This window comes from Perognathus longimembris, chromosome 20, assembly GCF_023159225.1.
Source record: "Perognathus longimembris pacificus isolate PPM17 chromosome 20, ASM2315922v1, whole genome shotgun sequence".
Taxonomy (NCBI): Eukaryota; Metazoa; Chordata; class Mammalia; order Rodentia; family Heteromyidae; genus Perognathus; species Perognathus longimembris.
The window spans coordinates 8,619,860-8,641,511 of NC_063180.1; the positions used below are offsets into that span (position 1 = coordinate 8,619,860).

Genomic DNA, 21,652 nt, shown 5'->3' on the forward strand with positions numbered 1-21,652 from the left:
CATGTGAGATTATAGTGATAAGATGGCCTATGAGGAATGAGTCCTCACCAGTCATTAAGTCTGCCTGTGACTTGATCTTGGACTTCCCAGTCTCAAGCACTGTGAGCATTAAACTCTTGTAGTTTACAGTCACTTGATTTATAGCACTTTGTTACAGCAGCAAAAATAGACAAAGTTGCTGTGAAAACTCCATGTTTTGCTGAAGTATACCCACTGAATACTCATCCCAGAGTCCGGCACATAGTAGGCACTGAAGGAATATTTGATGAACAACGAACTTGGCCAAATTGCCTTCCAGAACCATTGTGAAAACTTAATGAGTAGGGTGTGCTATTGGTATTATGGTCCTTAAAACATCAATTATTTCTTCCATATAAAAATGAGACCTCATTTTGGCTTTTTAAAAATACAGTTAGAATTTTTTTCATACATCATAGTGACAATTTCTTTGAGAGCCCTCTATTCAAGCCTTGTGCTCATTTTTTCTATTAAAATTCTCTTCCTCATTTGTAAGACTTCTTGTCACAGGCAAGGAACATTTTTTTCCAGTTTGCCTTTTAAGTGTTTTAACGCTTTTTTTGACAGGCAGACATTGTTAAAATTTATATGGCCTCATCTCTCATCATTTTTTTTATGACTTGCTGAAGTGCACATTTCAACTGGTAATATGATACTGCACCAATGAATATACTGATATATTCAATCAGTACCTTATTATGGGCTATTTACATGGATTCTAGGTTTTTTCTTATAATGACAATCTGTTAGATCTCTGTATATATAAGCCCTAGAAGTGTAAATGTCTAGTTGGTCTATGAAATTGTTTAGTTCTGTGGTTTCTTTGTTCAGTTTTTGGCGTGCTGATCTGTCCAGAGGTGATAGTGGAGTGTTAAAGTCCCCAACTATCAATGTGTTTGGGTCTATGAGTGTTTTTAGAGCCAGTAGTGTTTGTTTGATGAAGTTGGGTGCTCCTGCATTTGGTGTGTAGATATTTAGGATGGTTATTTCTTCCTGTAGGAGAGATCCTTTTACTAGTATGTAGTAACCTTCTTTGTCTCTTCTTACCTTTTTTAATTTGAAGTCAATTTTGTCTGATACTAGGATTGCAACTCCAGCCTGCTTATGGGGGCCATTTGCTTGATAGATTTGTTTCCAGCCTTTCACTTTTAGAAGATGTTTACTTTTGCTGGATAGATGTGTCTCTTGGAGGCAGCAGAAAGATGGGTCTTGATTTTTGATCCAACTTATGAGCCTATGTCGTTTGATTGGAGAATTAAATCCATTAATGTTGACAGTTAGGATTGAGAGATGATTGTTTGTTCCTTTCATTATCACTATCTTGTTTAAAGCTGTGTCTTCCCATTTCTTGATCTGGTGTTTAATAATTAGGGTTCATTTCTCTGTCTGTGTTGGGATCTTGATTATTTTCCCTGTATAGTACATCTTTAAGGATTTTGTGTAAAGCTGGTTTGGTGGAGATATATTGTTTCAGTTTTTCCTTATTGTGGAAGACTTTTATTTGACCTTCGGCTATGAAGGAGAGTTTGGCTGGGTACAGAATTCTTGGTTGGTAGTTATTTTTATTTAGAGTTTGGTATACTTCATTCCAGGCTCTCCTTGCTTTCATGGTCTCTGCTGAGAAGTCTGGGGTAATTCTGATTGCTTTTCCTTTATATGTGATTGTTTTCTTTGCCCTAACAGCTTTGAGTATTTTTTCCTTTCACTCTGCTGAAGCTGTTTTGATCACAATGTGTCGGTGGGATGTCCTATTCTGGTCTGGTCGATTTGGGGTTCTAAATGCTTCTTGTATCTGTATAGGCCTTTCCTTCTGGATGTTTGGGAAGTTCTCAGCTAATATTCTGTTAAATAGGTTGCCTATCCCATTAACCTCTTTCTCCAAGTTTTCCTCAATACCTATTATCCTTAAATTGGGCTTCCTGATTGTGTCTTGAATCTCCTGTAGCGATCTGTTTTGTTGATTGGACTGGATTTGTATTGATTTTTGATCTTTCTCCATAGAATCTAAGGAATCTTCAGCTCCTGAGATTCGATCCTCTGCTTCAGTTAGTCGGGACTGTAGGCCAGCTACTTGATTTTGAATCTCTTTTCCTTCTGACTGGTCTTTCCTGATGATTTCCATGTCATTTCTTAGGTCCTGTATGGACTTCTTTACTTCATTAACTCACATAAAATTGTATGTGCAGTGTGTGTGTGTGTGTGTGTGTGTGTGTGTGTGTATAGACACACCAGGTTGTTTTTACCAGTAGTCCAGAATAGAGGGATTTTACATCAGCTTGCTATTGTTTTACTGTAGAAATGTTACATGGTACATTATAAGATTTTTTACCCCTTGAAAATAGAATAGCACATAACTAAGAATTTCCAGGAACTCATTAAAATTAGACTCCTAGTTTGTTTATGAATCTTGAATTTTCTGTGCCACTGTAACCTATTAGAGCATATATTATTTCCTCTAACCAAGTCTTAAATATAAAATAGTATATTCCAAGGGGGAATGTCTCTTTACAGAGCAAGTAAGTTAGATATTCTGTGAGAATGGTACCAAATGACTTCTATGTGCAGACAAGTTTGGGAGATACTGGCTTGGAAAGGACTCAGTGATATTAACTGATAGATGACTGAAGTACATTGTAAATCAGAAATCAAGCCCCTGACAGAAATCTGGCATTGCCACTCAGTGCCACTCAGTAACTTAGGTTCGAATACCTCCTAAGGTTCTTTCCTGCTATAGAAGTTCATGATCTCCTTGGTCAAAGAGCCCAGAGTGGAACTAGGAGACATCTAAAAACTGCATGACTGTAGCTTTAAAAAAATCTTCAAGCTGGGCACTGGTGGCTTATGCCTGTGATCCTAGCTACTCAGGAGGCTGAGATCTGAGGATCACGGTTCGAAGCCAGTCTTGGCAGGAAGGTCTGTGAGACCATTATCTTCAGTTAACAACTAAAAAACCCAGAAGTTGAACCTTGGGTCAAGTGAGAGAGCACTATCCTTGAGCAAAAGAGCTCAGAGACAGCACCCAGGCCCTGAGTTCAAGCCCCATGACCAACAAAGAAGAAGAAGAAGCAGAAGAAGAAGCAGAAGAAGAAGCAGAAGAAGAAGAAGAAGAAGAAGAAGAAGAAGAAGAAGAAGAAGAAGAAGAAGCAGAAGAAGAAGAAGAAGAAGAAGAAGAAGAAGAAGAAGAAGAAGAAGAAGAAGAAGAAGAAGCAGCAAAATAAATCCGCATCCTGGATAAAGAGTATTTTAACAAAAAGCTTTTTACTATGTTGCCATTTTACTCCCAAACTGGAAAATATTTGAGAGGTTCCAGAGAATCTTACAGTTAGAACAGTACCACACAGCACAGATACTCAACATTCAAAATGACTGCTTCTTATTTCCCCAATAGCTCATCAGGGAGATAGAATGTATATAGGGTTACTTGGCAACAGAGAAGGGAGAGAATACCCCACTTATCAGAGAGACTCCTCACAAATATATGTTCCCCTTTGTTTAAAATGAGGTATTCAATAGGCAGACTTCGGCCTCACTTCTTGGATGTTTGTGACCCAGATTGGCCAAAAATCAACTGTAGTGATGGTTACATTGAGAACTACATATGTCGGGGGAATGCACAAAAAGTAAAGGAAGGCAGATTGTCCTTCAACTCGGGCCACTCTTTGTTCTCCATGTACTGCATGCTGTTTGTGGCACTTTATCTTCAAGCCAGAATGAAGGGAGACTAGGCAAGGCTCTTACATCCCACACCACAATTTGGTCTTGTTGCTGTACTCATTTATGTGGTACAGCACATTGAGGTTCTGATTACAAACACCACTGGAGTGATGTGTTGACTAGACTCATTCAAGGAGCTGTGGTTGCAATATTAGTTGTCATGTATGTAACAAATTTCTTCAAGGCAATAAATTCTCCCTTTAAAGAAAAAAAGAGGAGAACTCTCACCATCAGAACAATCACCAGCCCTGAAAGGTAGCATGGTGGCAGATGAAACTGGCCTGCTTTCTAAAGAAATATGACTGCAACTAGAAGCCAAGAGGAGATGTGTTTCTTTCGGGTGTACAGGCTTTTACAGGACAACTGCTACTATACCTCCTGAATACCCACTTTATCTGTGTATGTAGTCACATTTAACACAATGGTTATCTGATAGCTCTAAGTTCACCAAAAAAAAATTTCAAGCCTTCCACTAGAGCAATGCCCAGATGCAAATTTTTATTTTAAAATGTAATGCTTAGGTACATATGTGTATGTAATATGATTTCCCATAATGTTCAATTTAAATATAATGCATATTAAAATGTTTAAGGACAAAAAAGTTATTTTCTCCAAGACTGTGCAGGGGTTCCCTTCTTTAATGCTGCTCAACCTTCCTTTACAGCTGTGATAGCTGTTTCACTAATGTCTTGAAAAAATAGCATGCTGTTAACTGAACTTTGTCATTATCATCTGTGACACAGACAGTAAATGGGACGGTTTTCTCCGGAAATGCCAGCTGCTCATATTTGTTTGAAACTTTGCAAAGGCATTAACAAAGAGAGTACCTAAATTCTGTTATTCCTCAGGCCTTTTGTCCAGGACTGCCTTGTGTTAAGCTATTTACACTTGCCCACACTGTGAGGTGTTGCTATTCAGCCTGAACATATATCTGGTCACAGATGATTCTCAGTCCCCCTTTCTTCTCAACTAATACCATTTCAGTAAAGGACAGTTTCAAGTGTACAAAAATATTTGGAAATCTATGAGTGGGCACCTTAGAAATTGAGTTTTATTGGCATCACCATTGGTGAGATGGAGATATCATACAACCCAAAGAAGAGCTCTCACTTCAGCACCTTAAGAATACATTGATTTCTCAAGTTATTGGGCGGGCGGGAGGGCAGTGGTGATACACCACTTCCTGAATTATTTTCTAGCTCATTTGAGAAACTGGTTTGCTCCAGTAAACCTTTTCTCCCAGTGTTAGGACAAACTCCAAGAATACAAACAAGGATTCAAAAATCAAAGTTCATTAGGAAAAATGTTTACTTATCAGACACTTGTTTAAAAAGATATTAGTGATGCAAAGAAAAATGAAAGCGGGCTGGGGATATGGCCTAGTGGCAAGAGTGCTTGTCTCATATACATGAAGTCCCAGGTTCAATTCCCCAGCACCACATATACAGAAAATGGCCAGAAGTGGCGCTGTGGCTCAAGTGGCAGAGTGCTAGCCTTGAGCAAAAAGAAGCCAGGGACAGTGCTCAGGCTCTTAGACCAAGGCCCAGGACTGGCCAAAAAAAAAAAAAAAAGAAAGAAAAACAAAACAAAAAAAAACCATGAATAAAATGTTCATAGAAAAATGAAAGCAAATATAAGACGCCTTTGATCTTAAGGAGCTCATAGTTTCACTCCTCCTCCACCCCCATCTCTTTTATGGCAAAAGGTTGCACATATCACCTGTCTCCATCATAAAACTAGCAGAGGGTGGGAAGCCCTTTACAGAGCAGTTACGGGCTTCCACCTTCTGGGGACTGGGTCTGGAATCTCCAGTCACCAGTGCTCGGACTGTCTTGGGAGGTAGGGGGCTGCTGAAGTTCGGCTAGTGGCCCAACAGAGTCGCTAGGGATCCGATGCTAGGAGAAAGCTAGGAAGGACCTGGAATGCAAAATGTCCTTAACACGCAGGAAAAAAACAAAACAAAACACGTTCCACAGAGTGCTTAAGGTGGAGGGGAGGGACCTTCCAGACCGAGCATAAAGTGCTCCAGAACCGCTCCACCCAGGCGGGGCAGAGCAGGTACTGCGGACCCTGGCCCCGCCTACCCTCGCGGCTAGAGTCGCACAGGCGCAGTGAGGCCGGGCTCTCGCTCCACTGCGCATGCTCCGCCGGCCCCAGTTCCCGGCCATCGGCGGCGGTGGCCGAGGAAGTTTCCGCTTTGCGCTCCACCCCGTAGCCGCTTGGCAGCTGGGACAGCTTCGTCGCAGAGCTTGGCGGGGTTCGCTGCCGGCCCTTGTCACCCCAATTGGATCATGGGACTTCCCAAGGGTTCCGAGGGCCAGGGTCTCCCGGAGGTAAGCACCTAGTCCCGACGCGCCGGGGCTTCAGAGGAGAGGGCCGGGCCTGGGGGCTGCGGGCTCTGAGGGGCCTGCGGGGCCTTGGGCGCCCCCAACCCCGTCCTCAGGTGTGCCTTCCGCGAGGGAGACCCCCCCCCCCGACCGCCGGACAGGGACGGCGCGTCCGGCGGGCGGGCACACTTGCTGGGGTCCCGGGTGTTTCGGGGCTCGGGGGACTTCCCAGACACACACCTGCCCCGACGCAGCCCTGAGCACCGCCGGGGGTCCCGGGCTCCCGCCCCCTTGCTGTCCGGGTCAGCGCCCCCCATCCCCGAGCGCTGCGGGGTCCGCTCTGGGGGCCGAGGCTCCGGAGCGCAGCAGTCACGAGACGCGCTCCACGTCTGTCTGGGTCGGGGAGTGCAAAGGACGGAGACCTTGGGAGCCCGTCTCCCACCCCACCCCACACCCCGGCCCGCGGGGTCCGGGGGACCAGCCCCACCCTTCTCGCTGCCCAGAGGAATTGCCGCTCTCCTTACATTTGTCCCTTCCGGGCTGGTGCGAGCTGCCAGAAGTTTGGGAGCCAGGCGTGCACCCAGGAGGTGTCGGTTTAGGGACTGCGCTCTTCTGTAGTGTGGAGTGGTCACGACCGAGCCCTGAGCAGAAACGTTGCTGCTTCCCCAGAAAGATGATTGCAAGTGCCTTTCTAAAGGTAGTTTTAATTAAGTACTCACTCGATCCCACGAGGACAGGATCAGTCACCAGTGATTTTCTCATTTCCGCGTTGGCTGGGGATAAAGAGAAACTGCCTTTTACTTAGGCTGCAGACATCATTCATAGAGGGAGTTTGCATCTGTCTTCCGGTTCGTTTGATGAGAAACTAGTGTAGTTTGCAATTCCGAATCGAAATGAGAAACACTGTTCCCATATTAAGGTTGTGATGCAAGCATTGGGTCACTGACTGATTCCTTGACATAAGTGGACTGCTGTCATGCCTCCCTGTGCATGGCCTTGCTTTTCTGAGCCCGTTCCAAATCCTCAGCTCTTTCATCGTCCTAAATTTAAGAATCACTGTGCTTTGTGTCTAGCTGTGGAAGGACTGTGGGGTTATCAGTGTGGGCCAGTCTGGATACGAATTTATTTTGTTGTTCTAAGAATACCTGGTAAGTGTGATGTTGTCAGAACCACTGCATTAGGTGAAACCTTACATGCACATTTCCTTTATTTCACCCGGATAGTGAAGAATAAGATCTGCCCTGTGATATTTGAAGTTTTGTCACTTTTTCATTCTAGCCTTTCTTTCACGCTTTACTTGGGCTCCTGCTTTTAGACTCTTTTCTAGTCATCTAAGATCTACCTTAAATTCTCCAAGCCAATGAAGGATTTTCTAACGTAATAAGCAATATATATGCTCAGAGGCTGGGGCTGATTTGTCATTGATTTCCAAAAGCTTTAGACAGTTCCTGGCAATCAGTAGAAAGTCATGCTGAATATGATCAAACTACTAGCAAAGACTAGTCTGTCATCAAGCTGTCACTAGTCCAGTCAATTCAATAAATGCAGCTTTTGAAACTCCTTTTGTATGACTGTGAAAGAAAGATAGCTAGACTAGACACTCCCTTCTAGTTTATATGAACTACAGTGAAGTGCAATTGAAAATTTATTGGGCCTGGTTTAAGAGCTCACAGTTATTCATCTTTATCAGAGTTTTAGTTTTAACAACTGGATGTATTAACTACCTTGGTAGCTTTTTATAGCTTTAAGAAAAGGTGTCCTTTTTATTTCCCGTTAGTAGTGGCTTTTTTCCATTGTTTCAGTGTTAATCTACAAAATGAACTTGCATTAAACATTTGCATTCAGTGTCTTGTGCCAGTTAATTCACAGCTTATATTGCAAAAGTACAGTTTTCCATTCTGGGAGTGCATAAAAAAGAAACGTGGGCAATGTGTCTGCAGTAGGTGGCCTGTGGGTGTTCTTTAGGTATGAGTTAGGCAAGATTATTTTCCTGTGATGTATTTTCCTCTTGTTGGAAGTGTGTTGATGACAAATGATCACCAAGGAAATGAAGGATTCCTGTTTTATATCCCAGGAGTTATAAGAAAATATATCATCTTATTTTTTCTACTATGCCATCATAGACCATAACTGCTTTTTCTTTTCTCTTTTCCTTGACTATCTTCATTTGGAGATGTTTATCAGCTATCTAAAAATCTTTTGCAGAAATAAAGAGAAGATGTAAATAATTAATATTACTGTTTAGTAGGAATTAGTCTGGAAGTAACAGTCCACTAGGGACTAGTAAAAGTCAGTCTTTAGGATAGGCTAGATCATTTGAGAGATGGGTAAATGGAGAAAATGAGCTAAGGCACATGGCTGTCACCTCCCCCACCACACTCCAACTTATATAAAGGAATTACTCCGTCTCTAATAATTGCATATTCAACTTTATGTTAATATTTATTCTCTGATTACTGACAATTTGTAGTTCAATATAAAATTGAATTTGTATTACCATTGTCATAATGGAAATATTTTGCTATTATATGACTAGTTTAGGTCCTGCACTTAATGTAATGATTAAGCATTTAATTCTGTATTTAACATGTGTGTCCTTTGAGCTAAATGTTTTAGTAAAGAGGAGTAAGCACATGTGTGATACATAGGTCCTCTCCTGAACCAGCTAACAGTTCAGTGGGAAAGACAGTTATGTACCCAGCACCAGCCATGCAACAAAGGAGAGGCTAATATTTAATTTGTATGAATGGCATAAAATAGCAATGGAGAAATGACTGTTCTGGCTAGATTTGTAATGAATAGTCATATATTTTTGAGGTATCCAAGAGGAGGTATAACTTGAAGGCAATTTGTGCTTGGTTTGAGAATACAGAGGGAAATATGGTATGACCAGTGAAAAAGCTGAGAAACTGTGTTTGTCTGAGTTGGCAGAAACTGCTTTCAGATTATCCTTGGTGGGTGAAAGAGAAAGGATAAAGCTCAAAAGGTAGGTTGCAACCAAAGATCTGAATGCCAACCCAAGAGATGTGGAGTTTATTTTATAGATAGATTATAATGTATTGTAATGAAGACTGGGGTATGAGCTAGTGAAGGATAATGGGGAAGGTTTAGGAAGGACTGAATAAGATAAATTAGCAGTGAGATCAAGAAGCAAGTCATTGGGCTGGGAATATGGCCTAGTGGCAAGAGTGCTTGCCAGGGCTTGGAAGTCCTGGGTTCGATTCCCCAGTACCACATATATAGAAAACAGCCAGAAGTGGCACTGTGGCCCAAGTGGCAGAGTGCTAGCCTTGAGCAAAAAGAAGCCAGGGACAGTGCTCAGGCCCTGAGTCCACGCCCCAGGACTGGCAACAAAAAACAAAACAAATAAACAAGAAGCAAGTCATTACATGAAGTATGCATGAAAGGGGAAGATGAATGTAAAATGTAAAGGAAGGTTTCATTGACATTGTTGCATAAAGGAGTAGTCAAAGATGAGTTGAGAATCTTTGAGTCAAGACGCATTAGTATTTTGCATAGCTTTTTATTTTCTATAATAATGGAAGAGAGGAAAGGCAGTTCAAGAAAGTAAAAGCACTAGATGCAAAAGTACTAGAATATTTAGACAAATTTACATAGTAGTGGAAGAAGGAATGTGAGGAAGGATATAAATTTAAAACTTTAAACTAAATTCCATTTACATATGTTAGATGACATTATTTTTAAGGCAGTAATTACCCTTTAAAAGATCTGGGGTGACAGCTTTACTTGTATTTGCTTTAGAAACCAAAAGGGATTGTGCAAGGAAGAATACATATTGAATTCTTTCTTTTGTTCTTATTTCTGTTGTTAATGACTTCCAGATTTGGATGAGTATAAAGTTTTTTAAAATGTCTTTTTCTGATCTGTAAGGAGCTTATAATTTAGTTGAGAAACCTATCAAGAAAACTGTGTTAAAGTCAGGTGTGGTTGCACACACTTCAACAGGCTAAGGAAGGAGTTCTGAGTTCTAGACCAGCCTGGGCAACAACATAACCCTATCTTTAAAATTTTTTAAAAAGGCAAAACAAAGAAAACTGTGCTAGAGAAGGAGGTAATGTCCACCAGTCTTTCATTCCCCTGATTCCTGTAGCCTGTTATGAACAGTTTGCTTCCACCTGTGAGGGTTAAAAGTGTATTTAAAGCTAGGAGCCCATCTTTTGGGACACAGTGTGCGTGCCTCTGTGTGATGCTTGTCATATTTACAAAGAATTTGGTACAGTGATTCAACCAAAGATATAAATGGTGTCCTTTTATGGAAAGGTAGATTTGCCATCCACATTTGTTCTTTTTCTAGGTGGAAACAAGAGAAGATGAAGAACAAAATGTCAAGCTGACTGAAATTCTGGAACTCTTGGTTGCAGCTGGGTATTTCAGAGCAAGAATTAAAGGCTTGTCACCTTTTGACAAAGTAAGAGGAAACCTTTCTAACCATTATACTATGTATTATCAGGATGACTGTGGCAAAGGAAGAGATTGTGGGGTTTTTTGTTTGTTTGTTTTTTGCCAGTCCTGGGCCTTGGACTCAGGGCCTGAGCACTGTCCCTGGCTTCTTTTTGCTCAAGGCTAGCACTCTGCCACTTGAGCCACAGCGCCACTTCTGGCAGTTTTCTGTATATGTGGTGCTGGGGAATCGAACCCAAGGCTTCATATATTAGAGACAAGCACTCTTGCCACTAGGCCATATCCCCAGCCCCCTGAGATTGTGTTTTTACTTCCTTCATTTCCATGTTTCCATTCTTCCTAATACAGATTCATTATGGGTATGTTAAAATTTCCTTATTTAAAGAAAGTAATAAGTCAGTAGATAAAGATTAAGTCATCTTCTATGCACACTTTTAGAAAATGCAAGAAAGCAAAATAAACAGTTTCTTGATTGAAAGAAGCTAATTTGGGTACAGATTATAAAGCTTATGTCCAAAAATAATCTTAGCAATGAGTTATACCACGTTCCTAAATAATTGACAGATATTCTGTAGAAGGAATATACTCTGAGTTTCTGAGAGGGAGAAGTCACTACTGCTTTCACTTAAGCAATTCCATGAACAATTATCTTGCATAGGACATAGTAGTAGATGTTGAGGACACAGAGCTAAAATAGTAGGTGCTCTCAAAGAGTAGCACTTTTGTAAAAAAACAGAAGACAGACAAGTAAACCAACATATGTAGAATAAATGGACTGAATGCTAAGCCATCCAAGACCAATGGCAGGGTAGGGCAGGAAGTCATTAGAAAACCAGGACTTAGTGCTTCAGGGATCACAGTCCTGGTTTTAAGTCCTGGGCTTATCAGAGTTATTCTGAGTTGTTTTGTAACAAACACAGGTGTCTGCTCCTCACCCATTGAACTTCTGGTTTGTTCAATCTGAGGTGGGGCCTGGAATTTTAATAGATATCTCCCTTGAGTCTAAAATATAGTCAAAAATGAGATTCAGTTGTTTTTTTGAATGTCATGCTACATCTGAAAAGGATTTTATTTCAAAATAGATTTTTAGCCTAAACCTCATTTTCATTTCAGAAAACTCCTAAAAGCAAAGTACAGTGGGGATTGTCATCTATGTGAATGAGACTATTAAGATGCATGGAAAATAAACGATGAGCCAGAAAATATCAGTCTTTTGGTGCTCATGTACTTGGTCTGCAAAATACAAATTTCCTTGGATCTGGCATATTGGAAACCAAGTTCAGAAATCTTTCAGCTGAGAATTAATATCTGTCCCTTTCATTATGAATAGAATCTATATGTAATATGTCCATTTAATAGTGAAGTCAACTTCTCAGTCACATTGGCAGCCTTAGAAGTGCTCAGTAGCCCACATGGTCAGCAACTGATGTATTGAACAGCATAGGTACAGAACATTTTCACCACTGCAGAGTTTTACTTAGTAGTGCTATTTTAGATAAATCATAGGAAAGGAGAACACACTTTCTAAATATATCTTTATAAGCTACTTATAATTTATCTACCTTCTGCTTTCTTTTCTTCAGAAAGTGAAAACAAATATTTGCTTTGTTTCTTACAGGTAGTAGGAGGAATGACTTGGTGTATCACCACTTGCAGCTTTGACGTAGATGTTGACTTGCTCTTTCAGGAAAATTCTACAATAGGTCAAAAAATGTAAGTTATTAGAGTTTGCCATGGAAGAGCCTGTACAGAAGGAGAAGGGACTTTTTTGAAGAAATAGTACTTACCTGTTCATATATAATATATATATTTAATTTTCATGTTAGGCTGTCTGTGCCTATTTTATTTATTTTTTTTGAGGGTTTTCATGTATATCCCAGACAGGCCTGGAACTTGCAGTCTTATCTTATCCTCCCAAATGCTAGGATTATAGCTATATGTTACCCTGTCCAGTTGTATTTACTTTATTTATTTATTTATTTTGTGGTACTGGAGTTTGATTTCAAGGCCTTGCACTGTATTTGTTATTTACATAAACTCTTACATGTTTACATGTAGGTCCTTTCCAATATTTGTAGCATCAGCTTAGTTATTCTTGACCATGTGGCATATCTATTTTGTTTGGCTACCTACCCCATATGCCTATTTGGGGTACTATTCATTTGCTTAAGTAGTGCAGATTAAATAAAATATAATTGTGTCAGAAAGTAGTCCTCTGTGTTCCAAAGCCAGATGTGACCTTATATTGTGATCATCCTCATTTCTTCTGTTCCTTAGTTCTATTCTTTTACTTTAATTTTTCTGGTTCATTTTAAAATTTAGAAATTAGTTTCCTTTAGACCTTGTGTAGTTAGGTCTTCTGCTTTTTCCAGTGTGTTCATCTCTATCTTTTCATGATGTTCAATTGCTTGTATTTAAGGCATTTTGGATATGACTACATTTAAATTTACCTTCTTGCTACTTATTTTGTGTTTGTTTCCGTTTTCCTTTGTTCCTCTAAATTTTTCCTTCCTCCCTTTTCTGCATTAACTGGGTATTTTTCTATGGCTCCATTTTTCTGTCTTCATTCAGCTTATGATACTTTTACAAAAAGTTACTGCCTTAATATTTATATTATGAATTGAAGATTTTTAGCCAATTTTCAGGTAATATACATGTACAGAATGAGAACCTTACACCATTAGACTTTGCTTCTTCTTATTCTTTGTGCTATATGTTAATTTTGATGTGTATTATAAACTAGATAATACACTGTCTATTTTTACCTTAGATTAGGGATCAGCAAACTTTTTTCTGTAAACTTTTAGACATGGTCATTGGTCCCTGTTACAGTAACTCAGCTTTGCTACCACAGTGTGAAAACAGCATACGCACTCATACACACATGAGTGAACAGGACTATGAGGAATTTGAGTGTCAGCTGTGTGCCAGAAGTTGTACTGGATGCCTCACATATTTTAATTTTTTATTACAGTGGTATCATCCCTATTTTACAGATGGAACCAAGGCTGAAAGAAGCCAAGATCTTACAGCCAATATGTAAGAATGCTTTCATGTTCAGGCTATTTTTTTTTTAATGAGAGTTTCTAGTAACTCCTTAGTTTATCTTTTTCCAAAAACACTAATCTGTATAGAAGTTGATTAGAGGAGGAAAGTAAACTATTTCTTTCTCCTTGTGTAAGACAGAACCTCTTTTTACCCACCATTGAGAAAATGGTGTGAACTCCTGGCTTGAGATTTTTACCTGTGGGTGTCCTGCTCAGTCTTCGGTAGCTTTGGCCTGGCTATAATATTAGAACATTTGGCATACCCATTTCTGCTCCCAGACCTTTCAGTGGGAAGCTGTGATCTTTGAAAGGCCATTTCTCTAGGCCTCAGTTCAGAAATGTATGATTCCATGGCTTAGTCTTCATTTTTCTGAAGTATTACCTCCCCCAAGTAAAACCACTTCTGAAAGGGTTAAAGATGATTTACAATACCATTTGAAGCAGTGATGTTAGAAAAGTGAAGCAAAGGAAAAGGAAAAAAAAAAAGTGGAGATAAAGGGCATGAATGATGAGTCACTAAATACTTTGTTTTTCTGGGATAGGCAGATGTTTGTCCCTAAGCTTTCTGGATGCCAACAAAAGGAGAAAATTGCAGCAAGGTACTCATTCATAGTTGCCATAATAGAAGGAAAATCGGTTCCTAAGAAGTTAAGACCAAAGGATATCTCAAAAAGTTCTTCTCCCTCTCTCCTTCTCTCCCTCTCTCTCCCTCCCTCAGCCTTTCTCTCCACCTCCCTCTCTTCCTCACTTAGCCTCTCCTTCTCCCTTCCCTTGTTCTCGCTTACTCTCAAGCAAATCCTTTCTTTTAGGATTATAATCACAAGTAGGATTTTAGTTATTTTATTAATAAAGTTTTAAACAACAGCTTGTATTACTAGAGAAAGTGAGTATAGTATTTAAAATTGCCTTGAAGGAGAATTTGATATTAGTCCATTTTTTTTCCTGAAGTCTTAAGGGAAAATAAAGTTGGGAATTTTGCATTTCCTACAAGTTTTTGAAAGCAGCACAAACTACACATAGAAAATGCTAATACTGAAAATAATGCATGCTGAAGGAAAATGGTATCTTGTATCCAATTTCATATAAACTCATTTCACATACAAATGAAGATTTTTAGAAAATTGTTTTTGAAGTTTTTTTGCTGTTTGCAATTTTTCCAAACTAAAGTAATTTTTTTCACTAAAACTGAAGTCTCAGTGAAAATTGTTTCTAGCCTAATTTTAGATAAATATGTTTTATACATAAATAAAGTGAAAATTTATATTTGAAATTTTTATCACTTACAATTTTTGGAGCACATAAAAGTGATTATACCTTCCTATGCTGGAGCATTGCTGAAACACTGGGTCATATTCCTAGGCGAGGCTTCACAGTCTCACAAATGATTGGTCAACATTTAGTCTGTCCTAAAAGACAGAGGAAGACTTGCAGTCTGTTGTGAGAATATAGCATGACAGTATGAACTAATGGTTCATGAAAGCTCCTGGGTATGGGAAAGTATAATCAACTTTATGTAACCCAGACATTGTGAATGAGGATAAACTTCAAATGAAATGTACAATTTTCCGTTTGCTAAGATGTTTGACAGTTTAGTAAGATTCTAGCCATGTCAATTGTGTTCTTGTCTATGAAACCAGAATCAGTGCTATATGACTAACATATTGTTATGAAAAACTTCAAAATGATATTCCATAGTAGAAATTCTCCATTATCTTCAAATTGAAGAACTTCCTTTAGAGATATTTCTGTATGTCTCTTCCAGTTTTTGGTTCATGAGTAGTTGTGGGAAGTTCATTGGATTCATTCTTGGTATCTTCTGGATGGTTCTTTGTGGTGTTTGAAGCACCTTCTGTTGGGTATTGATTATGCTCATATCAGTTTTTCAGTCTGTTTTCTCCCTCATTAACATTCCTTTTGCTATTGTTGTAATTTTGTGTTTTGTTCCTCCTTCAGTTTCTTTTTTTAAATTAAATTTTTATTGTCAAACTGATGTACAAAGAGGTTACAGTTTCATATGTTAGGCATTGGATACCATTTCTTGTACTGTTTGTTACCTCCTCCCTCATTCCCCCCTCCCCCCTTCCCCTTTCCCTTTCCCTCCCATGAGTTGTTCAGTTCATTTACACCAGTTTTGCAAGTATTGCTTTTGTAGTTGTTTGTCTTTTTTACCCTGTGTCTCTCGATTTTGGTATTCCCTTTCAGTTTCCTAGTTCTTCTATCAGTATACACGGTTTCCAATGTACTCAGATAAGATACAGATAGTACAGGTACACCACAGGAAGGGGATACAAGAAGATCATCAATAATAGAAGCTATGGTTACACATAGCACGTTGAAAGTAGTTACAATAGTGATATAACAATCGTTTCCATAACATGGAGTTCATTTCACTTAGCATCATCTTACGTGTTCATAAGGGTATAGCTATTGGGCTCTTGTGAGCCTCTGCTGTGACTTGCCTAAACCTGTGCGAATTATTCCATATGAGGGAGACCATAGAGTCCATGTTTCTTTGGGTCTGGCTTACTTCACTTAGTATAATTTTTTCCAAGTCCTTCCATTTCCTTACGAATGGGGCAATGTCATTCTTTCTGATAGAGGCATAGAATTCCATTGTGTATATGTATCACATTTTCCTGATCCATTCGTCTACTGAGGGGCATCTGGGTTGGTTCCTCCTTCAGTTTCTAACCTAGGTTTATCTGCCAAACTTCTGCATAGAAAAACTGTTTTTTGTGTCTCCTGTTGGTTTTCCTTGTCTATGTTGACAAGAAAGCCTTCCCAAGGATCCCTGTTGACAATGGTGGTTTTGTCTTCTGTCTTTTTATTTGGTCATCTCTCACCTAGATGTGTCTAATTCATGCACTTACTTTTGTAATAAGTTTCTCTGTTGAAGTGAAGTTATTGTCTAGGTATATTCCATTCCCTAGCAGGTGTATCATTGTCATTTTTTTTTCATACTAGGACTTGTATATGTCTATATCTGGTACTTCTATTAGTTGAAAAGTGAAAGGGGGTTTTGGTAACTGTTGTCTTTATCTGTGGACTTAAAAAACTTTAGTGTTGTTCTTTAAAGTTTATGTTTTTCCCCACATAACTGTATTTTCATGTCCTTCTTCTTTCTTTTTTTGGGAGGGAGGCTGGTTAGAAATTGTTCTATACAGCTCATTACTTGTGACTGAATGTTCCAGAAAGGATGTTTTATAGCTCCTAACAAACACTGCTTCTCTGTACTACTTCCTATTTTGTTGCAGCTGTTGTTGAAGTTGAGTTTCCTTTTCCAGTGTATATATCTTTCTTCCTTGGTGCCTCTTTATGACCTCTGGGGCACTAAAGAAGTATGTCTTTAGAAAATATGCATTCATATGGATTCTGAGGAGGCTTTGGGCATCCACTCTGACCACATTCAGGCTTAGTTCTTGTGGGTTTTCCACATGGGCACAAATGCAATTATATTGATGGCTATAATTTTTTAAGATCAAACTCAGTATTCTTTTGCCTTTGCTTCTTTTGGATTAAATATGAGAGGCAAAAGTTTAACTTGGCTGAGGCACAGGGTTTGAAGCACATATTTTGTTGTTCACTCATTCTTGTGTGGTTTAGGTTCTGTGGTTTTCAGATTATCCCTAGCAGGCAAAGTCTATTGGTTTGGCTCTGGTGACTTATGGTACTATATTTATTTTCACTGATGACAGATGACCCCTTCGTCTGAGTAGGTAGGAGTCCAGTGGGTTTGCCTGCTACTTTTGTGATCTTGGTCTCAATGGCCTTGTCTTTGGTTGTTGAATGAGTCCCAATGGCCTGGATGTCCACGGCTCTGGCCGCAGCTGATCAGGGGCTCTGTTTCTTGCATGCTCTTTTTGAGCAAGGTGGTCCCATCTTGTTATAAACCTTCTATTCCCAAAGTAGCTTTGGAAACCTGGCTTCTAGTGACTTTTCCCTTTGCCTTTTGGAGGTTTGAGGTTTTATATACACTCATGATAAGAGAAGTAGCTTTGCCCCATTCCAGCTCCTTGGCTGCATCCATGGCAGCCAGGTGTTTAGTGACTTCATGCTCAGCTCTACTGGGGCTAAGGTCAAATGATATCCTCTTAGTGATCTTTGAGGAGGACCTGTCTAATTTTACATCATATGCTGATGAGCTAGTGTTTGTGATGATGTTTCCAACAACTTTTCCCTCAACTTGTGGAGAGCTGGTAGGTGCTATTTTCAGTACTGTTTTTAAAGGTATAAAAGTTTGTCCCTCTATGTTTGTATAGTCGAGGTGATGGGCATTAGGGACGTCTTGTGCTGTTTTTCCTGGTGCTCATTCTTGGTCTTTGAGTGGGCCTGGAGCAGTTGATTGTCTTCTGTTGTTGACCTCTATCTGGCCGCAGGAGGTACAGTAGTGTTGAGAGGGCTTGAGTTAGATCCCATGGTAACCTCTGAAGACACCATGCTGTTCCTTGCTTTAGTCTCTCTGGCTGTTGAATACTTCTTGGCCACCTGATTACCAGTGTCTCTACCTTCAATTACTTCTATAGGAGATACAGGCTTGGGTAATTTGCCTGATTTTTAGGGCTATATTGTCAAAGATGTGAGGGGGTGCAGTGGTTGTATACAGCATGTAAGCCCCAGGTGATGAATGGAGGACCACATTGGTTACATGGTCATCATCACTGCTCATTGGGGAGGGTGTGTGCACCTGAGGTTCAAAGGGAGGAAGTATGCTGGATCTGCCCTCCACCTCCTTGGGGCAGGGGAGGGGGGTAACAATAAACTTATTCATTAGCGGTCAGAAATCAAGTAGGATCTTGGCTGATGACTATCCTTTGAGGCCAAAACAGGAGCCAGCCGTATCTACTGTACAGGGACTTAGGAGGGTGGGATGTTTCTCAGAAAGCCCAGAGGGTTTTTTCAGATGATCCTCCTAGCCAGGCAAAACAGCAGCCTCAGTAGATGGCTCCTGGGGACTCCATCCTCCAGTGTTTGGGAATACAGGGTGCCTAGACATTTGTCAATGTTGTCAAGCCAGGAGAGTGTGTTAAGATGGGTATCATCAGTGGCAACATCCAAAACAAAAAGGTTTATATGTTATGGGGTTGTCTGTGGTTGTCAGAATGGTCCAGAGAAATTGAAAAGTGGTCTGTTTGGGAACAGTTGGAAGGGCCAGACTGGAAGTCTTGTCATCAACTCCAATTCTCCAGAATTCTTCAGATCCTGTCCCGGGTCCGTTAAAGATATCTTTTGCACTGCAGTGCAAGGGTACATCTCAGCACCTTAGACTAAAAGGGATGAGGCAAATGAGGAGCTATAGCAGAGATGGCAGTACAAGCACATAGGTTTTCTAGGAAGAATTGCTAAAGAAATCTTATTTGTGTGCCTGCCACGTTCTAAGTACTGGAAGTTAAAAAGTTCCTATTTAAGTTAATATTTTAGTACTTATCTATCCAAAGTATAAAAAGAGGCCCAGAAGATCAATATTTAGATGTGTGTATGTATTAGCTCTGTCATGACTCTGCCAACCTGACATAAATAAGGAAAAGGAAATTCTCATTTAGGTTCACAGTTTCTGTCCATAACTATAGAGAGTAAGTGACAGAACAGCAGATCACACCATAGCAGCCAGGAAGCAGAGATACAAAACGCCACTGCTCATGACAGATATTTCTTAATCTTGGCACTAGCCAGAGTAAGGTTCTGAGAGTCAAACCCTATCACTGTCAAAAAATATATTTACATATTTTATTATATAATGTATACTTATGGTATTTATTATATGTAATGTTATTTATAAAATAAAATACCTATACTATGTGATTTTTAGAAAAAGAATATTATTTAGCACAGTCATGTTTTTCTTAGTTCTAACTGTGAGCAACACAACCCTGTATCCCTAATATCTGCCATTTGGGGGTGTGGCTACTCACTGAGCTGCCCATAGAAAGAACCTTCCTAGAAGGCACTGCACAGTCCTTGTGTATGGCTCTGTACTCCTCCATTGTGCCAAATCTAGAGAGGATTTTTTTAACCTTTTTATTTTTTATTACAGAGATATTATGTCCATGAAGTTAAATAAAATTCATATTTTGTCAAAAGAAACAAAGCATAATGCTTATTTCTTGCCTGTTCTACACTTTAGTTTTATTTCCTGGAAAGATGCTGCTTAAGTTTTGAGATTCTTCAGAGTGGTCTTCTCTGCATTGATAAGTCTGTGTTTCATAAGAAGTATGTGTTATATAGAAGTAAGATATGTAATGGTAATGATTAAAAGAGGAAGATTTTACACACACACACACACACACACACACACACACACACACACACACATATTTTTTTTTGCCAGCCCTGGGGCATGAACTCAGCCTGAACACTGTCCCTGGCTTCTTTTTGCTCAAGGCTAGCACTCTACCACTTAAAGCACAGTGCCACATCCAGCTTTTTCTGCTTATGTGGTGCTGAGGAATCGAACCCAGGGCTTCATGCATGCTAAGTAAACACTCCATCGCCAAGCCACATTCCCAGCCCCACCAAATTTTTTGTTTTTTTTTTTTTTTGGCCAGTCCTGGGCCTTGGACTCAGGGCCTGAGCACTGTCCCTGGCTTCTTCCCGCTCAAGGCTAGCACTCTGCCACTTGAGCGACAGCGCCGCTTCTGGCCGTTTTCTGTATATGTGGTGCTGGGGAATCGAACCTAGGGCCTCGTGTATCCGAGGCAGGCACTCTTGCCACTAGGCTATATCCCCAGCCCCCCACCAAAATTTTTAAGAAGAGTATTACAGGGAGAGACATCAGGTAGAAGACAATTCATGTTTTAAGTAGGATATTCAGGGTGGGATGTTATAGGAGCCGAGACTTGAGGGAAGATGGTCCCAGGCAAAGGGAAACCTGTGTCTTAGCACTATGCCATATATTGTACTATTTAACCTTCACAACACAGGTAGGATGCAGTAGTTGCTCATTATCTTATGAAATGAGTATTGGACTAGGTGACTTGCCTGCTAAAAGTCCCAGAGTGGGCGTGGGAGCCTGGAATCAGATCCAGGTTGAATTCATTCCCTATTAAATGGTTTTCAATGAAAGGAAAAGTGTACTGAGCAGTTAACAACTAGGGAGTTGGCTGAAGGTAATGGCCTAATACTCAGGAGGCTAACACAAGAGGATTGCAAGTTTGATGCCAGCTATGCTAAATAGGTAAATATAAAGTCTGACCAAGCCCCCTTAATGTGATTATGCTAAAATCTTAGCTAGGACCTGTTTGGTGACCTCTGTAGTTCCTGATTTTTAGGAATTTGGAGGATCCATGATGAGATCCAGGGGCCCAATTGGGACTGGTGTACCTTTGTAAGAAATCTTCCTGATTTTGTCCCCATTACCCTACACATATCCTGCTAGTGTTTCCTTCCATGTTCCTCTCCTAGCAGAATTAGTGCTTCATGACTTCCCAGTGTTTTGGGGGAGGCAAGTTTAAAAGGGCTATAAACCCTGAAGTCCACTGGCTTTATCTTTCCCTATATCAGGTCTTTTATGACCTGTATGAGTAGGCTGGTTCTGAGAAGTGGCAAGGAGAACTGTGTCAAAGGCAAGGGGTTGGACTTGGTGGTTCTGAGGGTCTCAGCCTCTAGATGTTAAACTACTGAATGGTGGATAATCTGTTACTCTACACAAACAGATACGTTGCCACTGGGGGGAGCTCTCATCCTGCTGAATAGAATATAACAGAGGAAAGTCTATTGACCACCTACCATGCCTCACTGGAGAAAAGAGAAAAGACCTCACTCACTGTGAGAAGACTCAAAAGCAGCATTGGTGTTCTTAAAGAAAACAATAAAAATGCTGGGCATAGTGACACACCCCTGAAATTCCAGATAAGTAGGAGATAACAGGATCATGACTTCAAACCCAATCAGGCAAATTAGTTGAGATTCTATCTCAAAAAACAAAAACGGGGGTGGGGGGTGGGGGGGCTGGGAATATGGCCTAGGGGCAAGAAAGCTTGCCTCCTATACATGAAGCCCTAGGTTCGATTCCTCAGCACCACATATATAGAAAAGGCCAGAAGTGGCACTCTGGCTCAAGTTGGCAGAGTGCTAGCCTCGAGCAAAAAGAAGCCAGGTTCAGTGTTCATGCCCTGAGTCCCAAGCCCC

At 40.2% G+C, this 21,652-nt stretch overlaps 1 protein-coding gene across 2 annotated transcripts in view; it reads left to right on the top strand.

The window, feature by feature from the left end:
• Nucleotides 1-5,897: 5,897 nt before the first annotated feature.
• The window catches only part of Ccdc93 (coiled-coil domain containing 93), a 75,581-nt gene continuing 59,826 nt past the window's right edge, over nt 5,898-21,652 (top strand). For both annotated transcript variants that reach the window (XM_048330149.1, XM_048330150.1), the window contains exons 1-3: nt 5,898-6,065; nt 10,375-10,488; nt 12,100-12,194. In XM_048330149.1, the coding sequence (XP_048186106.1) occupies nt 6,024-6,065; nt 10,375-10,488; nt 12,100-12,194 (251 nt within the window). In that variant the 5' untranslated portion in view covers nt 5,898-6,023. The remainder of the gene's footprint in view (nt 6,066-10,374; nt 10,489-12,099; nt 12,195-21,652) is intronic.